Below are 18,334 nucleotides of genomic sequence, written 5' to 3' on the forward strand. Positions count from 1 at the left end.
TGCCCCCACTCGGCTGGCCTTTTGACTGGCTGCCCTGCCAGCCCCCAACTCCCAGGTATTTTTACTCGACAGAACAAGGTGCTGCCCACCTTCTCCACCTGAATAGCAGCTGCAAATGCCCACTATTTTCTGGCTGCAAGGGTATACCAAGTGTGAAGCTTTAGCTTCATATTGAACTAAATATTCAGGGTGCGTGGTGGGAAGTCAGCCAGGTCACTGATACTGGGTGCAGTAACCCAGACTTCAGCAGCAGCAGAGCAGTGGAGGACTTCATAGGACTGAATATGACCAACACTGCTTGCTTCTCTGCATGCCCAGTAAACCCAGAAACCAGCAATCAGTGACTGTGACCAATGGAGTAAGTATTAACTTCTCCAAGTTTTTGAGATAATAGTCATGATCTGCTCTCAAGTCCTTCTTTTTCCCTTTCTGAATGCAGAGAGCCTGTTTGTCTCCCTGCTTTGGGGCCATTTTGCTGTATTTATTATTCTGCAGCAGGCTCCAAGAGTTGCCTGTCCAGCAAAAGTGCTATTAATGAACCTTCTACTCCATAAATCTATGGTGCCCAAAAGCTTTCTTATGAATTGGTCATACTACAGAACTGCTGGAGAGAAGTATAATTGCAGTCTCTGTAAAAAAATCTTTGATTCATGAAAATAAATAAGCGTGTGCAAAGCACCCACCGAGTCTCATTCAGTTTAATGATAGCCACTTGCTTAAATGCTTTCCTGGAGTCAAAGAGTGAAGGCTGAGGGGGTCAGATAGCACATGCTTTTGAAGTAAGAAAATATGAATCAAGATTTTGATGAACACTCAATCCTAGAGCCTCTGTGGGCCTCTAAGATGAAGCAAACTCATGAGAAATCAGTAAAAATCTGAATGGCTTATGGCATTAGACAGTACAACAAAGACCTTTTCAGGCCAATGATTTTTAGAATCCCATTTAAAAGTATAACAAAGCAAAGTCACTTTTAAAGGGATAACAAAGCAAATGAAACAATGAGATGGGCTGTTTCATTAAGCTGTGTGAATTTTAGAATCTACTTTAAGATCTTTTTTTAGCAGAAAGTTACTCACATCTGAAGAATCAATGATGCAATAGCATGGCAGAAAAAAAAGGCAGGATGGGATGAACAAGAAAAGTGACCTTTTTTAATGCTGATACTACAGATCAAATATGAGACAATATTAATGGAATAGCTCACAAAACCTCATACTATTGCCCATCTGGTGTCACTAAATGAAATCTTCCAGGGTCATTATTAAAGATTAAAGTGATTAAAAATCACTTGAAAGAAGAATAAACTAAAAGGCGGATGATTTAAGTTACAGCTTGCACAACCAAGGCTAGTTCATTCTATTTGTATCTTCTTTAGCCTACAAAATGTGATAACCAGAAAAACATTTAAATGGACAGTGTATTGCCTCTGCTTTTTTAAAAATAGTCCCTTCCCTGGTTGAAAGTCTTTTTCCCCGGAAGGAATACTTACAGCAGTTTGAAATCCGTTTACAGACAGGAAGTTCACAAATTTCATAACCTCCACTGCTGTATCCACTGAGTAGGTTATAAAGACCTTGCCTAGAGGAGAGAGTCTGTATGAATACATAACGCATTGAAATACACCATCCAGAGGGTGAGACTGTCACAGCCCTCCTTTTCCACCACACTGCAGGTTCTGTCCACTTAGGTCTCCTTGGATTGTTTACGAAATGATGTGGGATAGTACCTGGCTCAGTGTTGAAACCAACCCCCTGTACAGACCCTTGCTCTAGATTTGAGCTCCTCCTGCCTTACTGACAAGCTGCAGAGGGTAAATCCCCCTGCTGCTCCCCCTGCCCTGTGGCCAGAGCTGCTTTTTCCCAGCACTTGGCCATACCTGAGCCTGGGCTTGCACCCAGAGCTTGTGTTACCTGCACTGGCTGCAGCCAGCACAGCTTTCTCCAGACCCACTGATCGGACACAGAGCTGGAGGGGCCCTTATGCATGTCATACGGCCTCTCCTTGGAACAGCATTAACCCCCTGTGCAGGCAGGATGCAGGGCTGGTGATAGCAACGTCCTTGCTCTTATGGGAGGGGTTTTCATGGATTTGCATCAGGGTAAACCAGCTGGCTGATCTAATCCAGGATGACCCTGTTTTACCCAGTAATTCCTCCATCTAGGACACACTAACTGACAAAATAGGGTCTACCCAAGAGTGGCATCTGGTATCATAACTCGCTCCTAACAGGCCAGAGAGTTGTGACTCTCTGGATTCGAAAGGTGATGCGCAGAATGAAGAATAAAGGAAAACTCAAAACCTCGGGAGACCTGTGGAGGGTTCTCAGCAATGGTACATCTCACCTACTAGTCAGCTTGGCATTCAGAAAGAAGCCATTTTTCTGAAACTTGACTTTCCTGTAAGAGTTGGAGAGTGAATGCATTTGTGGGGCTGGTGGCAATAAGAAGCACATCAGGCAGAGCCTGTGCTGCTCTCAGCATGTCCCAGAGTCCTCTCCATTCACCAGTTCAGGGAGAAACTGAGGTCAAGGCTCAACATATTTGTCTGGTTTGGGACAGGCAGAAACACTTTATCCCTAGGGCTTTGTTTCTTATTAGTCTTTTACTGTAAGCTCCAGCCCCTCCTGCCTCAAAGGGACATCCTGTTTAGCACAGAGTCATGAAAACAATCTAAACAGTATTTACTTTTTGTAAACAAAATAACAAGCAATTAATGACAATTGTATTTTCAGGATTCAAGGGGATAATTCCATCCCACCAAACACAGATACTCACACCCAACAGATGTGGTGACACTTGGTGTTTTCTTTTCTTGTTGTCTTTGTGTCTTAATGTCACTTCCCCCTGCCTTCTCCTCCCCCTTCACCCCTCTCGAGCTTTCCCACCTAAAGCTGTTAGGCCGTGCTGTAAAATCTTGCACAGAACAAATTTGCTAACCACTTACGCAACTCTTCTGGCAGATTGCTGGTTCTCAGAGTTCCCTTGGCTGCAGGGTTACTGAGAGGTCTTGGGACAGCAGCTGGAGATGGAAAATTGTCAGAAGGACAACCACATGCTTCATCCGGGCCACATGCCTTGGGGGGCAGCTGACCATTAGGTAGGTGGCTGTACAGCTGGTTTCTACGAAGAAAAGCAATGGAGGATTTAGAAAATACTTATTTTCAGGCAAAATTCAGAATTTTTCTTTTAATAACACACTAAGAACTTTATCTGCGTGTTAGCTGCGAAAAGTTCTTGCAGAAATGTTTGGCTCAGCACATCTGCTTAGTTATTACAGTGTCATTGGAATGGATACCTTGGTGACAGGCTACCACAAGAACTTTATTGGGCAAACACCATTAATCACAGGAAGTAAGTCACATCATAGCTGAAAGCTGTTCAGCTTGCAATTAGCAGAAGCAAAGGCTGTTTCTGAGTGAGAAATAATGCAGTAGATGTTGTTATGCACATATAGGAGCAGGGTGGCCCTTGGGTAAGTGCTTCCCATTATCTAAAGGTGAAGAATGCTTCATGGCACCTCAGATACTCTCATGATGTCCTGTACAGCGCAAGAGGCTCAGAGAAAGGTGGAAATGGGGAAAAATGGGTCTACAAGGACACTCCAGCTCCAGCTCTGGAGGGCATCCAGTTTTGGACAAACCCAAAGTTTTGCCAAAGGGAAAAAAGTTAATTTGTTGACCAGCAATGGCAGACTCAAATGAGGGTTTCTCGTATCAGGGACTGGCATTCCAGACCTGCAATAACCTTGCCTAATGTCTCCTTCATTGTAGTAAACAGACAGAAAGGGATGATTTTAGGAAGCTCAGCAGTTCTTGTCCTACTACACTTTGGCTTCACATTTTATGTCAATGGGAAGGCGAATCTATAGAGGTTTTTACTTGAGGTGTGCTTGCAGTCTGCTGAATCTGTTGGATGAGTGTTAGGTTTCTCTGAGAGCTTTTCCCCACAGAGCTGTGATGTTTAGTCAATCAAGACCACTCTCCTTTTTTTTTCTTAGCCTTCCTTAAATGAATGATGACAGGCTGGTCGCAGCATGTTTTCTGTTGTCACATTAAGATTTGGTTTATTCATTTCGGTGCAGATGTTTCCTGTTAGAAAATACTCTATAGGCAAATATTACCAACATGTAACTGCTGTTCCTGGAGTCAGCCTGCAAGCACCAGCCACGCAGCCACAGGACAGACCCTGAGTATTCTGGATCTGTTTTAGCAGAAGAAAGTACTAACAAAAGCAACACATACCTCATCAATGGCCACAAAAACACTACCCAGTGGCTAATTTACAGATCTTCCCGAAACGTCACCATATCTAACAAATGTGCCAGAAAATCAGGAGTCTGGTTTTAAAGTTTACTACTGAAAAGGATACCCACTATTCCCCAATATTTTTACACTTTCATACAAACTCTTCAGTGCAATTCTCTCTGCTGCAGGTACTGCCTTATCTTGCTGTCACTTTTCTGTTACTGCCCTTAACTTTTCACGGGCCAGAGCAGAATGATATTTCAGTTGTCTGCCCTCTTTTTTCCTGTCCATTCTCACAGTTTTCTGCCCAGACCACATCACGTAAGTGGACATTTTCAAGCACAGATGCCTGTAAGTTAACACCTCTAAAAGTATTCTGGTACTTGAATAAAAATGGTCTGATTTCAGATATTCTCAAATCTTGAAGCTTCAATTTGTTGTTAGATAACTGAATCTGAAGGAACCCCTGCATGGACAGGACTTCCCATCTGCTAATGACATAAGAATATATGGCCTGGTAAATTAATATTTGAAAATCAGTCAAAAAGCCCTGGATGAAAAGTGCGAGACATTTTGCTATGAAAAATCATAGAAAAGGCTGCAAATTGCAATGCAGAGATATATCAGCAACTGATGGGGTTTTCTCCCTTTTGCTCTGCACCACAGAAGAGGTAAGAAGGAAATCACTGGAAGCCAGTGATTGAGTTGTCCCAGGCTGGTACAGTGTAAAGCTGAAGACCCCAGCAAGCCACCAAATTGACCTTTGCCTGTGAGCAGGAGAGCTCTAAGGTTTCAGCTGAGATACTTTTCAACCCCCTCATCCCTTTAACCTTTAAGCATTCATCTTCCTTAACTCGTGCACTTCAGGGTGTACTCTAACAACATATCAGGTATCTGGCTTTGAAGTTCTTTAGGAAAGGGTCAGGCCCCCATTGGGTGTAAAACAGCAAATAAAGAGAACAACCCAGCATCTCACATGTACCCCTGCAGCCTGGGCACACTCACAGTGCAAGGATTCAGAATTACTGGTTGAAAACCCACAAAATCAGATCAGAGGAACTTCCACTGCCCACAACCCCCAGGCCCCCCCGGCATACTTACGGGAATCGAGGAGGACCAGGGGAGGAGCATGTCCTCTGGGGTGGTCGAACTCCAGTGCCCTTGGGAGCACGAAGGTTTGAGTAATTCGGGATCACTTGCTGGGCCGGGCGGATAACTCTCATGCAAGGTCCAGGAACAGGAGGAAGTGGTTGTGATGGCTCTGCAAAATGTTGGTAAGGAGCTCTGCCATCTGCGAGGGTGAGAAAATAAAGGCAGCAACTATCATTTCAGCCAACACATTTTTGCTTCAGTTTGTGTTTATTCCTTTCCAGGCATGTTTCAGGAAACTGAGCAGTTTGGAGGCATTTGCAGGTATCTCACTCTGAAAGAAGCCAGATGAAGGAATGTTTTTGAGTCTAAAACTCCCTATTTCCCATTCACATACGGCATGGTTCAGATCCCTGCTCGGGGTTGGGCTGTTGGAACAGCTGACAGTTAAACATTCAGGGCTGCCTTGTCCCTGCACTTAATGTGCCTCAGTGTTTTTTGGTAGGGTTTTTTTTTTAAATTTCTTTTTGGCAATGACTTGTGAAAATGAATCATCCCAAAGTTCTCATGAAAGCAGACGCAAAATCCTGGAAAAATCAGTTTGCAACACTAAGGCTAAACAGACTGTGATTATGGTAAATTAAAAGAGGAAAAATAATTGCATAGTTTGTTACTTCACCTGTGTGAATTTTCTGTCTAAGTGACCTTTTAAGGCCTTGCTGCTGCTCCCATTGCCATCGAAGAGGCTGCAGGGGAAGCCCAAAGTGATAATTTTGTGCAAGTAATTCTGAAAACCTTTACTGTTGCTGTCCACACATAATACTGATGAATAACTATCATACAGTGGAACTGTTGGCATAAACTGAAAGAGAAAGCAATGTAAGCTGTTTGTTTCCCAAATGGGGAAAAGGAATTTTTTTTCCCCTCAGTCTTTCTGCCTGCAGTTTTCATTAGGCAGCAGCTCTGTGCACTTCCAAGCTGCTGTGTGCAGATCAAAGTCCAGCCTGGCAGGGCTTATTAGCACTGCATGATTATGGTGTTATGAGCTGTCTCTAAAAGCAGCAGTACTCAAATGCTCTTTTCTCCCAAAACTGTTTCTTTAAATCCTTTTAGCTATTTTTGGGTCATGCTTTCCTTTCCGTAGCAGCCATGAGGACTATCTATTTTTTTTTTTTTAATGGGAGGAAAAAGAAAGAAAACAAAGCTTTGATGAAATACTCCAATTCCAGGAGCCAACACTTAAGAAAAATAACCCAACAAACCTCCAGTCAACCCCATAATTACACAGATTCCTGATGAAATTGTGAGTCAGCAACATAGTATTTCTTGAAATTCTTTTAGGACATTTTCCCACTCCCCCTCTTAACTATTTGCAACAGGACAGGATGAAAGGGTCTAGGAGATTCCAAGTCAATATGGTTTCCTCAAGGATTCCTCATGACCAGCTCTAGGGAAGGTGACAGGGATCTGGTTTGGAGGTTTTAAGGCCAATGTTTCACCAGCTTCCTTTGGATCTATCTGATGCTACAGTATATTGGATGCAGCCACTGCTGTTCAAAGCACAGTGTGGCCAGGCACGTGTGCCCACACACTCCCACATCTCTCAGAGACAAATATCTGAAATAATGGTCCCCGGGCACATGGCATTGTTTGTTGTGAGCATTTCTTTGACTTCAGAAGCAGTTTTGCTGTTGTATCTCAAATAGCAGGTGCCCGGAGCCAGCTTAGAGCCTTCGGGCACAGTTGCTATTCCCCAGGGGAGGCGTGCAGAGCTTTGTTGTGCGTTGCCACTGCCCAACAATTATCTGAGACACAAGGACCTGTCAGGAGGTGATTTACGCTGTAGCAGGCATGTGAGAAACAGGAGTACAGTTGCCAGGCTTCTTGGTCCTGACCAAATCTGCTCCAGCCATCTGAGTTTATTTTACTCTTTTTGCCCTCTGGATATGGCTGGAATGGTAGTGATTTTTCTAAAGAAAGCTTTTCAGAGTTCCTGCTTTCAAACAAAATGTCCTCATTCAGTAAATATCCTACTTCTCACGATGCCTGCTTGTGGAGGAGGTAAATGGAGGTAAATAGTGAGGGATGTTGTGCAACCAGCTCTTTGTCTGCTTAAGAGTTGAACTGAAAGGAGAAGGTAGGAAAAGAAAGCCAGAGGACATTTTCCAAATGTTAAGCTGTAGGCGTCGTTGAAAGTCCATCTGTAGCCCCTTCCCCTTTACAAAGTTCCAAAATCAAAGCTGGAAACTGAAACTGAGTTTCTGAAACCCTTCTCTTTCATATACCTAATTATAGCACATTGCTGGAATGACAAAACTCCTTAAACAGATGCAATATAAATGCTGTGGAGTCAGAAAAAGGTTAAAAAAAATAATAAAAGGTTATCAGAACAGGCCTACAGCTTTTTATTACAAAGCCAGCCCAAAACAGGTCAGGGTCTCATGAGCCTAATGTGATATAAATTATATTAAAACAATGATATTGCTGTTGAATGTTCAAAGCTCACTTCATAACAGATAAAAATCTCAGAGACTGAAAAGGAATACTAATTAATAGCAGACTGTAAACTGCGCTGTGATCTCCCAGAGCCAAAACGCCCATATTGAGGGAGCCACATCAGTGCTCAGCGACACAATCACCAGCAGCTGAGGGGGCTCCATTTTAAGTAATGAGCTTTCATTTCAGCTGACAACGGAAAAAAAAATGAGGATGATGGATGTCACGCTCTTTTCACATAGAAATAAAACACATGGGTGAGCCTGGTCATAGTGCTGGGAGATACTATTTATGGAGATCAAGGGTAACCTCCCATCCTGATCCTGGCAGGAAATTCTCAACTTTGGGGATCCAAGGGGGAGCAAGGAAATCTATGAAAACAACAGGAATTGAGTCGGTATAGGAGGCTGCCGAATGACTGATGCAAGAAGGAAGGAAATGACTAGAATAAGAAATAACAGCAGGGAGAGGCTGTGCATGCTCAGCGTGACCAACAAAGGCTGGTTTCCAGGCAAAATCATTCGCTTGCATTCGATGAGTAACCACAACCTCTTTAACTTAGAGGTTTTGCAGCAGAGAATTCAGCCACATGACCCAAAAGTCTGAAATTGTAAAATGGACTGCAATTAGATGTTTAAAGAGGTTAATAATTGCATGCTGTGCTAGAAACACGTCCTTGACGAAGGATGGCTGAGATACACCCTGAGAACCTCCTGTGGGGTGAGAGGTGCTACTCACATGGGCCCTGTGGGGGCTGCTGTCCCAGGCAGCAGTGCCTGAAGCAGCCGTGGGCTTGCGAAGGGCTGTTGGGATGGGGCAGGTGCTGGCACATAGGGCACTGCTGATGCTCAGGCCCCAAAAACTCTCTGGAGATCAGTGGTCCTGGGAGGTCCTGGGGGTTCAGCACAGACACCAGTGGTAAGGGGGGCTCCAGATGCCTGAGGCCCATCACGTCCTGTGACTGGGAATTGTACCCTGTATCTACAGTGCCCAGCTCTGCCAGGAGTCTGTTTCCTGAGGGTTGCTGTGACTGTGAACTCCCTTGGCTGCTCTCCTCCAGCGAGTCCTCGGGAACATCAGACAAGATCTGTTCTGATTTACTGGAGTTGTGCCTGGTGTCAGCTGAAAGCTGTGATCTTGGCTGCATGCCTGGTTTGTCCATAGCTATAGGATGTGTCTTCGAGGGAAATGCTCCTGCTATTGATTCACCAGGGGAACAGAAGCGTCCATCTCCATCAGGATCAGTATATTTTGACCACAAGCTGCTGTCTGGCTCCATGGACAATGCTGAATGATGATGTGCTGGTGCTCTGCAAAGGCAAGATGTGCTGGCCTGAGGTGTTCGAGCAACACATGGGCTCTGGCCCTCCTCATCCTTCAAATCCTCTCCAGAAGGCTGCAAAGCCTTTTCCAAGACATGTTCAGGTAACTGGGACCATGGCATGGATTCATCCACTTCGACTGGTATGCTTCGACCCACAAAAGTGCCTGAAAAATTGAGAGAACAAACACTGGAGAGGGACAGCCACACAGTCAAACGCCTATCATTCGTTATCATTCAGTGACTGTGAGCTGGAATACTGAAGAGCAATATGTATTCTTTATATTCTTTATACTTTAATGCTTTTTAAAAAGATGGCAGGAAACAGCAAGAAAGGTCTGGCTGACTTTTGGCAAAACAGAAAGTAGAGGGTTAGCTGGAGTGAAGCTAGTAGAGAGTTACAGTTTGGACTAACCTGATACAGAGGCCATTTCCAAATTTTTTTGTTGAACTGGAAGTGAGTCAGCTGCCTTACTGCAAGGCCAGGATTTTTCAGCAAGCTGGAAAACAAGAAAAAGGACTCTTGTGAACATGGTACAATTTCACATAGGCAAGAATCCTAAAATAACTCTATCTCAGATGCTGGAAAAGAAATAGCAGCTAAAGTTTTGGAAATTGTGTTGCGCAAACCAAATGTTTTTATGGGATTTCTGAAACTTACTGTTCCTGGTGAGACTGGAGGGGGGCAAAAGCAGATGAACTGTCTCTCAGAGGTAATTCTGGCACCTGACAATAGATCAGATTGCTTAGCTCTTTGGTTTGGTTTAGGCATGTCTCGGTTTTTGAGACAAAACTTCAGGAGGGAACACTCAGGAATGAGTGTTCCTCCCCTTTTCCTCTGTCAATGAGACAAATGGGTCACAAGGAGTGAAAGTGGGAAAAAGAAACCAAACTGTTTATTAACACACCAACAAAACAGGGTAGAACACGGGAAAAAAAACTCAAAAGAGAGTGGGAACAGATACGTGAGCTTGGACCAGCTGGGGCCACCCTGCGGGCCTGCCCAGGCCATCCCCGCAGGCTCTGCAGACCAGTGAGGAGGGAAGGGAGGCAGTGAGGTAGGGGGAAGGAAAGGGAAAAAAGAACAAGAAAAAAACCCAACAGAACCATTTCCCAGCTATCTGGAACACAAAGGAAACCAAAAAGCAGCACAGCGCTCCCGGCGCACTCCCTCCCGAGCCCTGCCGAGACCCCTGAGCCCTTGGGCTGAAGCGTTCAACTGCCCCCTCAGGTCCATGGCTCCGGCCCCAAACCCCAGGTCCATCGTAAAGGCACAGCATCCTTGGGCATTGAGTGGACAGTTAAGGGATAAAGCAGCTTCATAACATCACCCCAGGACAAGGCATAATCCAGGGAATACAACCACTTGCAATTATTTTACTCCTGACCTTCTAATAACAGCTGATGCATCGAATCTAAACTTCACCACACACCCAGCTGAGTAATTTCAACTCCAAATCTTGTTTCCAAGTGCTTCTGCTTATTTTATCATACCATTTCTTCCAGTCTATTATCACATGACTGTCATTATTTTAAATTACTGAAAATTAAAAGACAATTTAGAGAGATTAGTTATTGGTTGGATCTTTTTTTCCTCTTTCCTTCAGAACTGACTTGGGCCCAAAACAAAACTATCACTTCCTTTTGGGACTGCTGTGAGTAAATTTGGTCCGACCAAGTGACTCCTGATGATGGATGCCTCTGCTTCATCCTCAGTCAGGATGATAACAGCAGTGATGGGTGAATGCTGAGCAGGCTTCAGGAAGTGCAGCCATCTTCATCCTCTTACAGGGTGCAGGTCAGCTTCCTCCCAGCAAATTCTCTTACCATGGAGTACAGAAAGATGCACTTGGTGCTCATCATTTCCCCAGCCATTTACCTTCTATCACACTGAAGAAGCTAAAATCCCAAGTAGGAGAGTTATCAGAGGAGAGGGGACTAAGCACTCCAGCAATGGGAATGACAACATTTGGCAAAAGAATCTGACATGAAAGCCTGGTAAAGAAAGTCAAAATCACAACATGTTTGAAGAGCTTTTAGTGATCCAAGGGTTTCTCCCAACTTCAGTCACAGTATCTTGAACAAAGAAGTCAAATGGAGAACAAACTTAAATGACCACTCTATAAAAAAAGAGTTGAACAGGATCACAGAGGTACTAAGAAGTGTCCCAGCCTTTATGCTGGCTCCCACAATGATTCTGTAAAAGCAAATGTTGTGCCCCATATTATGGGGCAAGGTTGAGGCTTCACATTCTTGCTGATCAGATCAAATGACACGTACTTCCCCCTGAAAGTACCTCTGGCACAGAAAATTCTGGGTGTAACATTTGCTGGGAAGTAGGATATAAACTGTGCTTTGCTGCTGGGCTGCAATGTAAACATTCCTCCTCTATGTAACTTAAGCCCCATCTGTGCAGAAGATTTGCCATATATTCATACATACCCCATGTTATATTAAGCACATCCACAGGGAGAGTTATCCTGGGATAATTACAGTGGGATAATTACACTGGTAAATTTTCCCATGTAGGCAACTCCTCAGAGCAGCTATTAGCTGCACCAGCACAGCGTACACGCTCCTGCTTCGACAGCTGCAGCCCCTGCATGAGAGTGCTGGGTCTGGTGCCAGAGCAGCTCCTGCCCATTCCAGCGCCCAGGCTGGGAAGGCTGACTGTCAGCCCACCACCATCACGTCCCTCCCTGAGCTATGCTCCCCTTTTCCTCTACGGCAGGTCACAAACACAGGCCAAGCCCGCTGCTGAGTCCCAGTTTTCCGACAGGCATAGCCATGATGGAAAAGAGAAAACCTCAAGCTCTCAGCACCAGCACAGGACCGTGACAGGGACTTGGTGCTGTGCTGTGGTGGCAAAGCGTCCTTTGCCTTGGACCTTTGGTCAGATGTCAGTTTAAATGATGACTGCCCTGGGATGGTGACTCACCAGGGCACTACAACACAGTCAGATTTACACCAGCCAGGCTGTAAAGCTGCTGAGTGGTCCCCTGACAGAGAAGCACCTGTGAAGGAGAGGTGACAAACACCCAGCAAAGCATCTGTTTTCTGCTTATCTCAACAGCTTTGTAAACCTGACCCTTGGATCAGCTGGCTTTGAAATACCTGCTCAGACATGCTTCAACTTGCAGATATTTCTGTATGTTTGGTTGTAAAGTGAATGACATGCATGCCTGCAGCACAAATCACATTGCAAACTCCTATTTCCCCTCTGAGCATCTCCAGTAAACTGGTTCCTTGTGCAAAATTCACCCTGGTGTTCACAAAGCACAACTCAGCTGTGGACTGAGGTACAGCTCCACCTCTGTAGCCACATGCACTATCTGCTCATCCCTCCCATTTGATACAATCCTCAGCAAACATGCAAACTAGGCTTTCCAGAAACAAATTTGCAATGCCTCATACACTAAGATGCTGTTTTGATGGTCTCTGAAGCAGCTGGGTGAAAATGCTAGAAAACACTTTGAATTCAGATCCTCTGTATTCGATAGCCTTTAGTTTAGCACCGTGACAAGAAGAACAGATTTCTGTGAAGAAACCAAGATCTCAATCTAGAGCTCAATGAAGTAAATGGAAATCTCTCTATTGACTTTCGTAGGTTTTAGATTGGGTGTCAGATGGGATTTAAACGTTACTAAATTCCTTTGGAGGCTACAACCTCTAAAGTTTTTGGTCTTTTTTTTTAGTTCTGTTGCTAACATCTGGCTATCTATGAAACGAACTGTATGAATCTAATGAAAGGGACAACATGGGCAAGAAAAATTCAGGTTTGCTTTCTTGAAGTTTGTTATTTAATGTATTTAGTCTGCCTTTTGGAGAAGGGATATTAAAACTTTATTAAACTGTATTGCAAACCATCAGCTACCAAACTCTTCAAATGTCTTACTTCAGAATATTTTAAAAATGTCTTTCCTATTAGTTTAACCTCTGAATGGATAAACACCTCTTTATCTCCCAAATCAACTTAATATTTAAAAGACAGCCTTATTTCCTTCCTGTGTAACATGAGCTTAAAAAAATTACTCCAAATACCTGAGTGAAATAATTTGGTCAGACAGAAGAGACAACTGATTCCATCACTTATGTTTTTACCTGCAAAAATTCTATTTTTTTAGATAGGTTTTTGCTTAGACCCTGCTTTGACACCCACGCACAGCCCCTGCTCCCACAGGGTCGAGGTAGGAGGTACCAATGGGATGAGGGCTTTGGCATTAAAAAATAGGAAATGTGACTTCATCCTCCTCCTCCCTCAGTAGCCCTGGCTGGAGAGAGAAACTGTTACAACAGCAGAGCTCTGTCTGTAAAGATGGCCTCGGGGCCATTAACCCCAGGACATGCTGAACACTTTTTGAGCAATGCTGGCAAAGGCATGTGGATGGGAATTCCCAAGAGAAATCCCCACACTGCTGAAAATGTAAGAGATGATTCAAAAACATCCTCCTCCAACAGCAGTACTTCAGAGTGTTGTTTCTGCTCAGCTGAAGATCCCTGGCTTTTGGAAAAAGACCCAAAAGACCCCATTATCCCTCTATTTTATGTTGCCTTGTGCAGCTGAGTTTCATTTTGTTTCCTTCCACTTTTCTAGTTAGCTTATCCTGCAAATACAGTTATGCATAGGGCAGAAAAATGACTCTTGGTCTCCCATGTTGAAGAACTAGGGTAGAGGAATGCCTCAGCATACTGAAATACCCTCTGAAACCTGTAGCCTGATCCCTTCTCCAGCACAGAGGCTGCTGGAGAGCAGAGATCGTGTCCAACCTCATTCAGAAAGACACTGCAACTTCAAGTCAGATCATGATATTGCCAGAAAACATCAAGAATTTAATATCCCCCCTGCACCTCTGACTATTCAGGAGATTACTGATAACCAGCTGGAGCCGTTGCATGTACTTCTGCTTGTAATAAAGTGAAGAGGCCCTTCCTAGAGGGACAGAGCCTGGACTGCTCCCAAAAATGTCAAAGGAACTCCTTAAACCACTCTTTTTCCTTCTTTTCCTTCCTCTCCTTATGCACCCAGTTCTGCAATGTGCATTAATTCAGCAAATAACCTTTGTGGGTGGGTGCTTAGTGATTCGAGCTCCTGAGAAGAACCCCATCCCAGCTCCCTTGTGAGGCTTCCCACACCTAGAGAGGTTCTTCCTCTGCTTCTGTCAGGGAGACAGGGGAAGCCACCCAGACCTCCTGCTCACAGCCAGCAGCTGCTGGCCATGGCCACTCCTGGAAACCTGCAGGGAGAGCATGAATGAAGGGGAGCAAAATTCTTCTGCAGGTCAGTAGAGATGGACCTGAGCACCCAAGTTTGAAGCAATGGTAGAAGTCCCCTAAAAATCCTCCCATGGAGGCAAGGGGACAAGGGGAAGAGTGTTTGGCTTAGCTCATCTGTGCTGTTTTCTTGCAGCTGATTGCAAAATCCATCAGGTATTTATTTCATCTGTTTTCCAGCATGAAGACTTGTCAGGATGTGCTGTCCCAAAACACACACTAACCATCTATCTGCTTTTGATTAGAAATGTTCTGTCATGAAGGAACAGAGGAGAGAGAGACTGCAATGAGCATGGTTGTGCTCTCTGCTGCTTCTGGAGAGGGGGAAAATATCTTTGCTGTTTTGATCAAAGTTTTATTTGTCTACCTTGTTAAAACAGAAAACATTAGGATGAGAAAGAAACCTCACCTTCCTTGGTGCACAACACACAAGGACAGGGTTTTTTATTCACCAGTAACAGCATTTCTGAAATGGCAGAGGTAGAGATTAAGGCAAAGCTGAGATCACAAGGGGTGAGGATAGACAGGAATTTCTTGATTTCCAATTAATTCCTGAGTCCTTTGGCTGAATCCCTTAAGCTCCCTGGTGCCGCTGATATCCATCTGCAGGATGGGAGTAAGTGGATGCAGAATTTGCAAGCTGCTGTGAGGATGCACACGTTGAGATCCCAAGGAATGCTGTTGCCATGGGGTGAGATGAGCGTAGGTGTGTAAGAGCACTTGCTCTAAGTGCAGCCTTCTCTACAGAAGCACTAGAGGCAACTTTCCTCAAAAAAAACTAGAGAGAAATCCTTACAGGAGGAGCAGGTGTAAATGTGGGAACTGGTTTGGGTCTACAACTAAATAAGCACTGCCAAGGAAATCCAAGCTTCAGAGTTTCGCACTTCACGATGAACAATTTTGGCTGCTGTCATCACAGATGCTGACCCTCTCCCTTGGGTACCCTCCACAGCAAAGACTAAGGCAACGTGTCACATTCTTAGCCCAGACTTTTATCTCTCTAGGGCAGGTAATGTTTATTTTTATGACTTCTGGAAAAATTAGAAAAGGAATATGAAGACAATGTTCCTCTGACTATATGGTCGCTCTCATGTATTTTCTGAAGCCATGGCAGCAAAGGCTACATGTGCCAGGAGAACATACTTCAAATCTTCCCTGCACAGCAAACATCACATTCTCTTTTGCAGCACTAATGCTGCTTCACTGGACAATCCATGGTGCAAAGGCTAGAGCAGACCTGTATTTTTTTCCTTTTTAGTGTAGATATTGCTATACATGTTAAAGGAATGCTGGGCAATAAGCAGTAAGAAACTAGGAGGGTGACACCCTCAAGCAGGATCCAAACAGGCATCTCAGATACAGGCAGCATTCCCTGCCAGTTTTCTAAACTTTGTGAAATATGAAAATGTCTACAGTTATCTTTGGTATCCTTAAAAATGTGTTTTCCAGAGGCTACTTCCTGCCCATTTCTGGTGCTGGTACAACTCTCACAGGCACTTAAGAACTCCCAGTTTGGGATATCCCATGGCCCTGGGACATCCCGAACTCCTGTCACAAAACTGGGGCTGGCTCAGTGGGGTGGGATGGGGGGATCACCCTGAGGGGCATCACTTTCCTCAGCCTGCTTTCCTAGAGCTTCATGCCCTACATTGAAGACTCTGATTCCTAATAAGGAAAAAGTCCTGGTATTTCACAGGGCTGTTGTCTCTCCCATCCCTAACCACTCTCCCCGTTCTGTTCTGCAGCGAGAGGGCTGCGGGGTGCGTGGGCGGTGGGAGGCCGTGGGGAAGCCTGCGGGACCTGACATGTCTCCCTCAGCTGGCGTGAGAACTGCCTCACTTGCAGTCATGAAACGTGCAGAAATGTGTGTATCTTTCAGACATGTACCCTCTGCCAAACTTCAAAAGCCACTGCTGGGGGTGGGGGGCACTGACAGACACGAACACCATAATTGCACATGCCTTGCTTCCTGCCTTAGGAAAACAGAAAGAAAACTCAACTCCACAGGAAAAAAAAAAACAAAACAAAAAACCAGCATGCTTCCAGACACTGCCAGCACTCTGCAAGGGCAAGCCCTGCTTCAGAGGCTGACAGCACTGCAGGCAGCAGCACCATCAGCAGCCACCTACCCACCCTGCCCCAGCTGCCTGTGCCCCTCACCTCCCTGTCTCTGGCATCACCCACCATGGGTGGCACAGCAACATCTGGTCATGGTGGGCCACTGGCGTGGCCAGTCCAGGCTGTGAACCCAGCCAGGGCTTGCAGGAAATGGGAATTTCTGGTCTCAGGGTTGCTGGTGGTGCTGAGGACCAGTAAGCCCAGATGTGCCAATCTCAGTGCCCAGCTAGTGCTAACCCTGGAAAACCTGTATCCTGAAACTGGGTGAAACGGGAGCAGGTTTTATATGGCCGATTTTATCCTAGTCGAAAAGAAATACCACCACCTTGCTCTCACTTGTTTCTATACCAATGCTAGAGAGGATGGTGCAAAAAGGGTCTATGATCCCGTTTTATTCACTCCTTGCAGCCACCTCTCCCTCACCAGGTCCATGGACCTGTCCTATGCAGCCCCAGGTCGGGAAGGGAAGGGCAAAGGGAAGGGCAAAGGGAAGGGCAAAGGAGAGGGAGGAGAGGGCCATTGGCCAACAAACCACCTTGAGCCTGCAGAGCCGGGCAGGGTGGGAGCGGGATCAGGCCTGGCCGCCAGGCATTGCCAGGAAACTACGTAAATAGGCTGGACAACATTTCGACACCAGGCGTGTCCGTTCCCAGTGTTTACCCCAAACCCCTCCTGATTTAAAAAAAAAAAAAAGAACAAAACCCAACAAACAAAACAAACTGCAGCGAAATGGCTGAAACATGTTGTAACCATCTGTGAAAGTCGGGCTCTCATGACACGAGAGAGGCGGGAGAAAGCGAGCGAGACAGCAATTTGGGGCGGGGGGGGTGGGGAGGAGAAGCCCCAGCGAGAGCCAGGCGTGGGTCAGCAGCTGATGGCAAACAGGGCCCGAGACAGGCGGCACCTCTGACACTTCTTACCTTGCGGGCGAGGGAGGTTCGCGCTGGGCTGCCCAGGAAGGCGAGAGGGCTGCGCGCCTCCTGCGCTCCCCTGCGCGCCCGGGGCTCCTTCCTCAGCCGGCCGGGCGGTTTTCCCTCCTTTTACGACAGCCTCCCTGCCTCTCCCAGGTAAGCGGCAGAACTGGCTCAGCAGCAGGAAGTGGAAGAGCATGCACGGCACAGCGCGGCGGCGGGAGAGCCTCTGTGGGGGAGTGACACTTCGAAGCTCCCAGCTCCCTGGCAGTGCCTGCGTGCAGCTCGCTGCCTCTCCCGTGGGAAGCCGGGCTGCCTCTGCGTGAGCGCCGCGGATAAATACCTGTAGGGGAACCCCGGTGTGATTCCTAAACGGTGTGCCTCGTCGGGAAAGTCATCCCTTCCTTTCAGCCCTCGGTCGCGTACTGTCAATGCCAAATGTTAAATCAGCTGTGATTCAGACTACTGAAGACAATCACATGATGCGTGTAAGAACTATATAAAGAATAATAAAAAGGATTTCACGTCTGGTTCTTTCTTTTAGATTAGACTTCTAGACATTTCCAAGTTTCTACACTCTCAAGGAGCAGAAACTCGGCTTTCCTACAAGCTGAAACTGCTTGTCACAGCTCCTGAAAGCCGAGTAGCTCCTAAGAGCCCCGGTGAGCTGTCCCAGGAAAGCCACTCTGGCCGCCTCATCGGCAGCAGAATGTCCCAGCCCACACCACTGTCCTGACCCCCATTCAGCGCATCTCCCTGCCGAGAAGCTCTTCCTGATTTCCAGCCTCATTTTCTTAGTTTAACCCTAGAAGGAGGTTGACTTAGCTGCAACCTGGGCACGGCTCCTCATCCTCCAAGTGGCCATGGGCGGCCGCCACATGCTG

General features: G+C 45.9%; 1 protein-coding gene across 5 annotated transcripts in view; it reads right to left on the reverse strand.

The window, feature by feature from the left end:
- Positions 1–18,299, reverse strand: part of TRAF3IP2 (TRAF3 interacting protein 2) — a 26,584-nt gene extending 8,285 nt beyond the window's left edge. Inside the window, exons 1-7 of one of the 5 annotated variants that reach the window (XM_017739669.1) lie at positions 18,283–18,299; positions 17,794–17,875; positions 9,566–9,650; positions 8,568–9,317; positions 5,346–5,535; positions 2,945–3,120; positions 1,491–1,579 (exon numbers count right to left, since the gene is read on the reverse strand). In XM_017739669.1, coding sequence (XP_017595158.1) covers positions 1,491–1,579; positions 2,945–3,120; positions 5,346–5,535; positions 8,568–9,317; positions 9,566–9,581 — 1,221 coding nt within the window. In that variant the 5' untranslated portion in view covers positions 9,582–9,650; positions 17,794–17,875; positions 18,283–18,299. Of the gene's footprint in view, positions 1–1,490; positions 1,580–2,944; positions 3,121–5,345; positions 5,536–8,567; positions 9,318–9,565; positions 10,131–17,459; positions 17,556–17,793; positions 18,218–18,282 lie in introns of those variants that run through there. The other 4 variants (XM_017739668.1, XM_017739666.1, XM_008637775.2 and 1 more) reach the window with 4 other exon arrangements.
- Between the last annotated feature and the right edge of the window lie 35 nt (positions 18,300–18,334).

Source organism: Corvus brachyrhynchos, unplaced genomic scaffold (genome assembly GCF_000691975.1).
Source record: "Corvus brachyrhynchos isolate BGI_N302 unplaced genomic scaffold, ASM69197v1 scaffold14, whole genome shotgun sequence".
NCBI lineage: Eukaryota > Metazoa > Chordata > Aves > Passeriformes > Corvidae > Corvus > Corvus brachyrhynchos.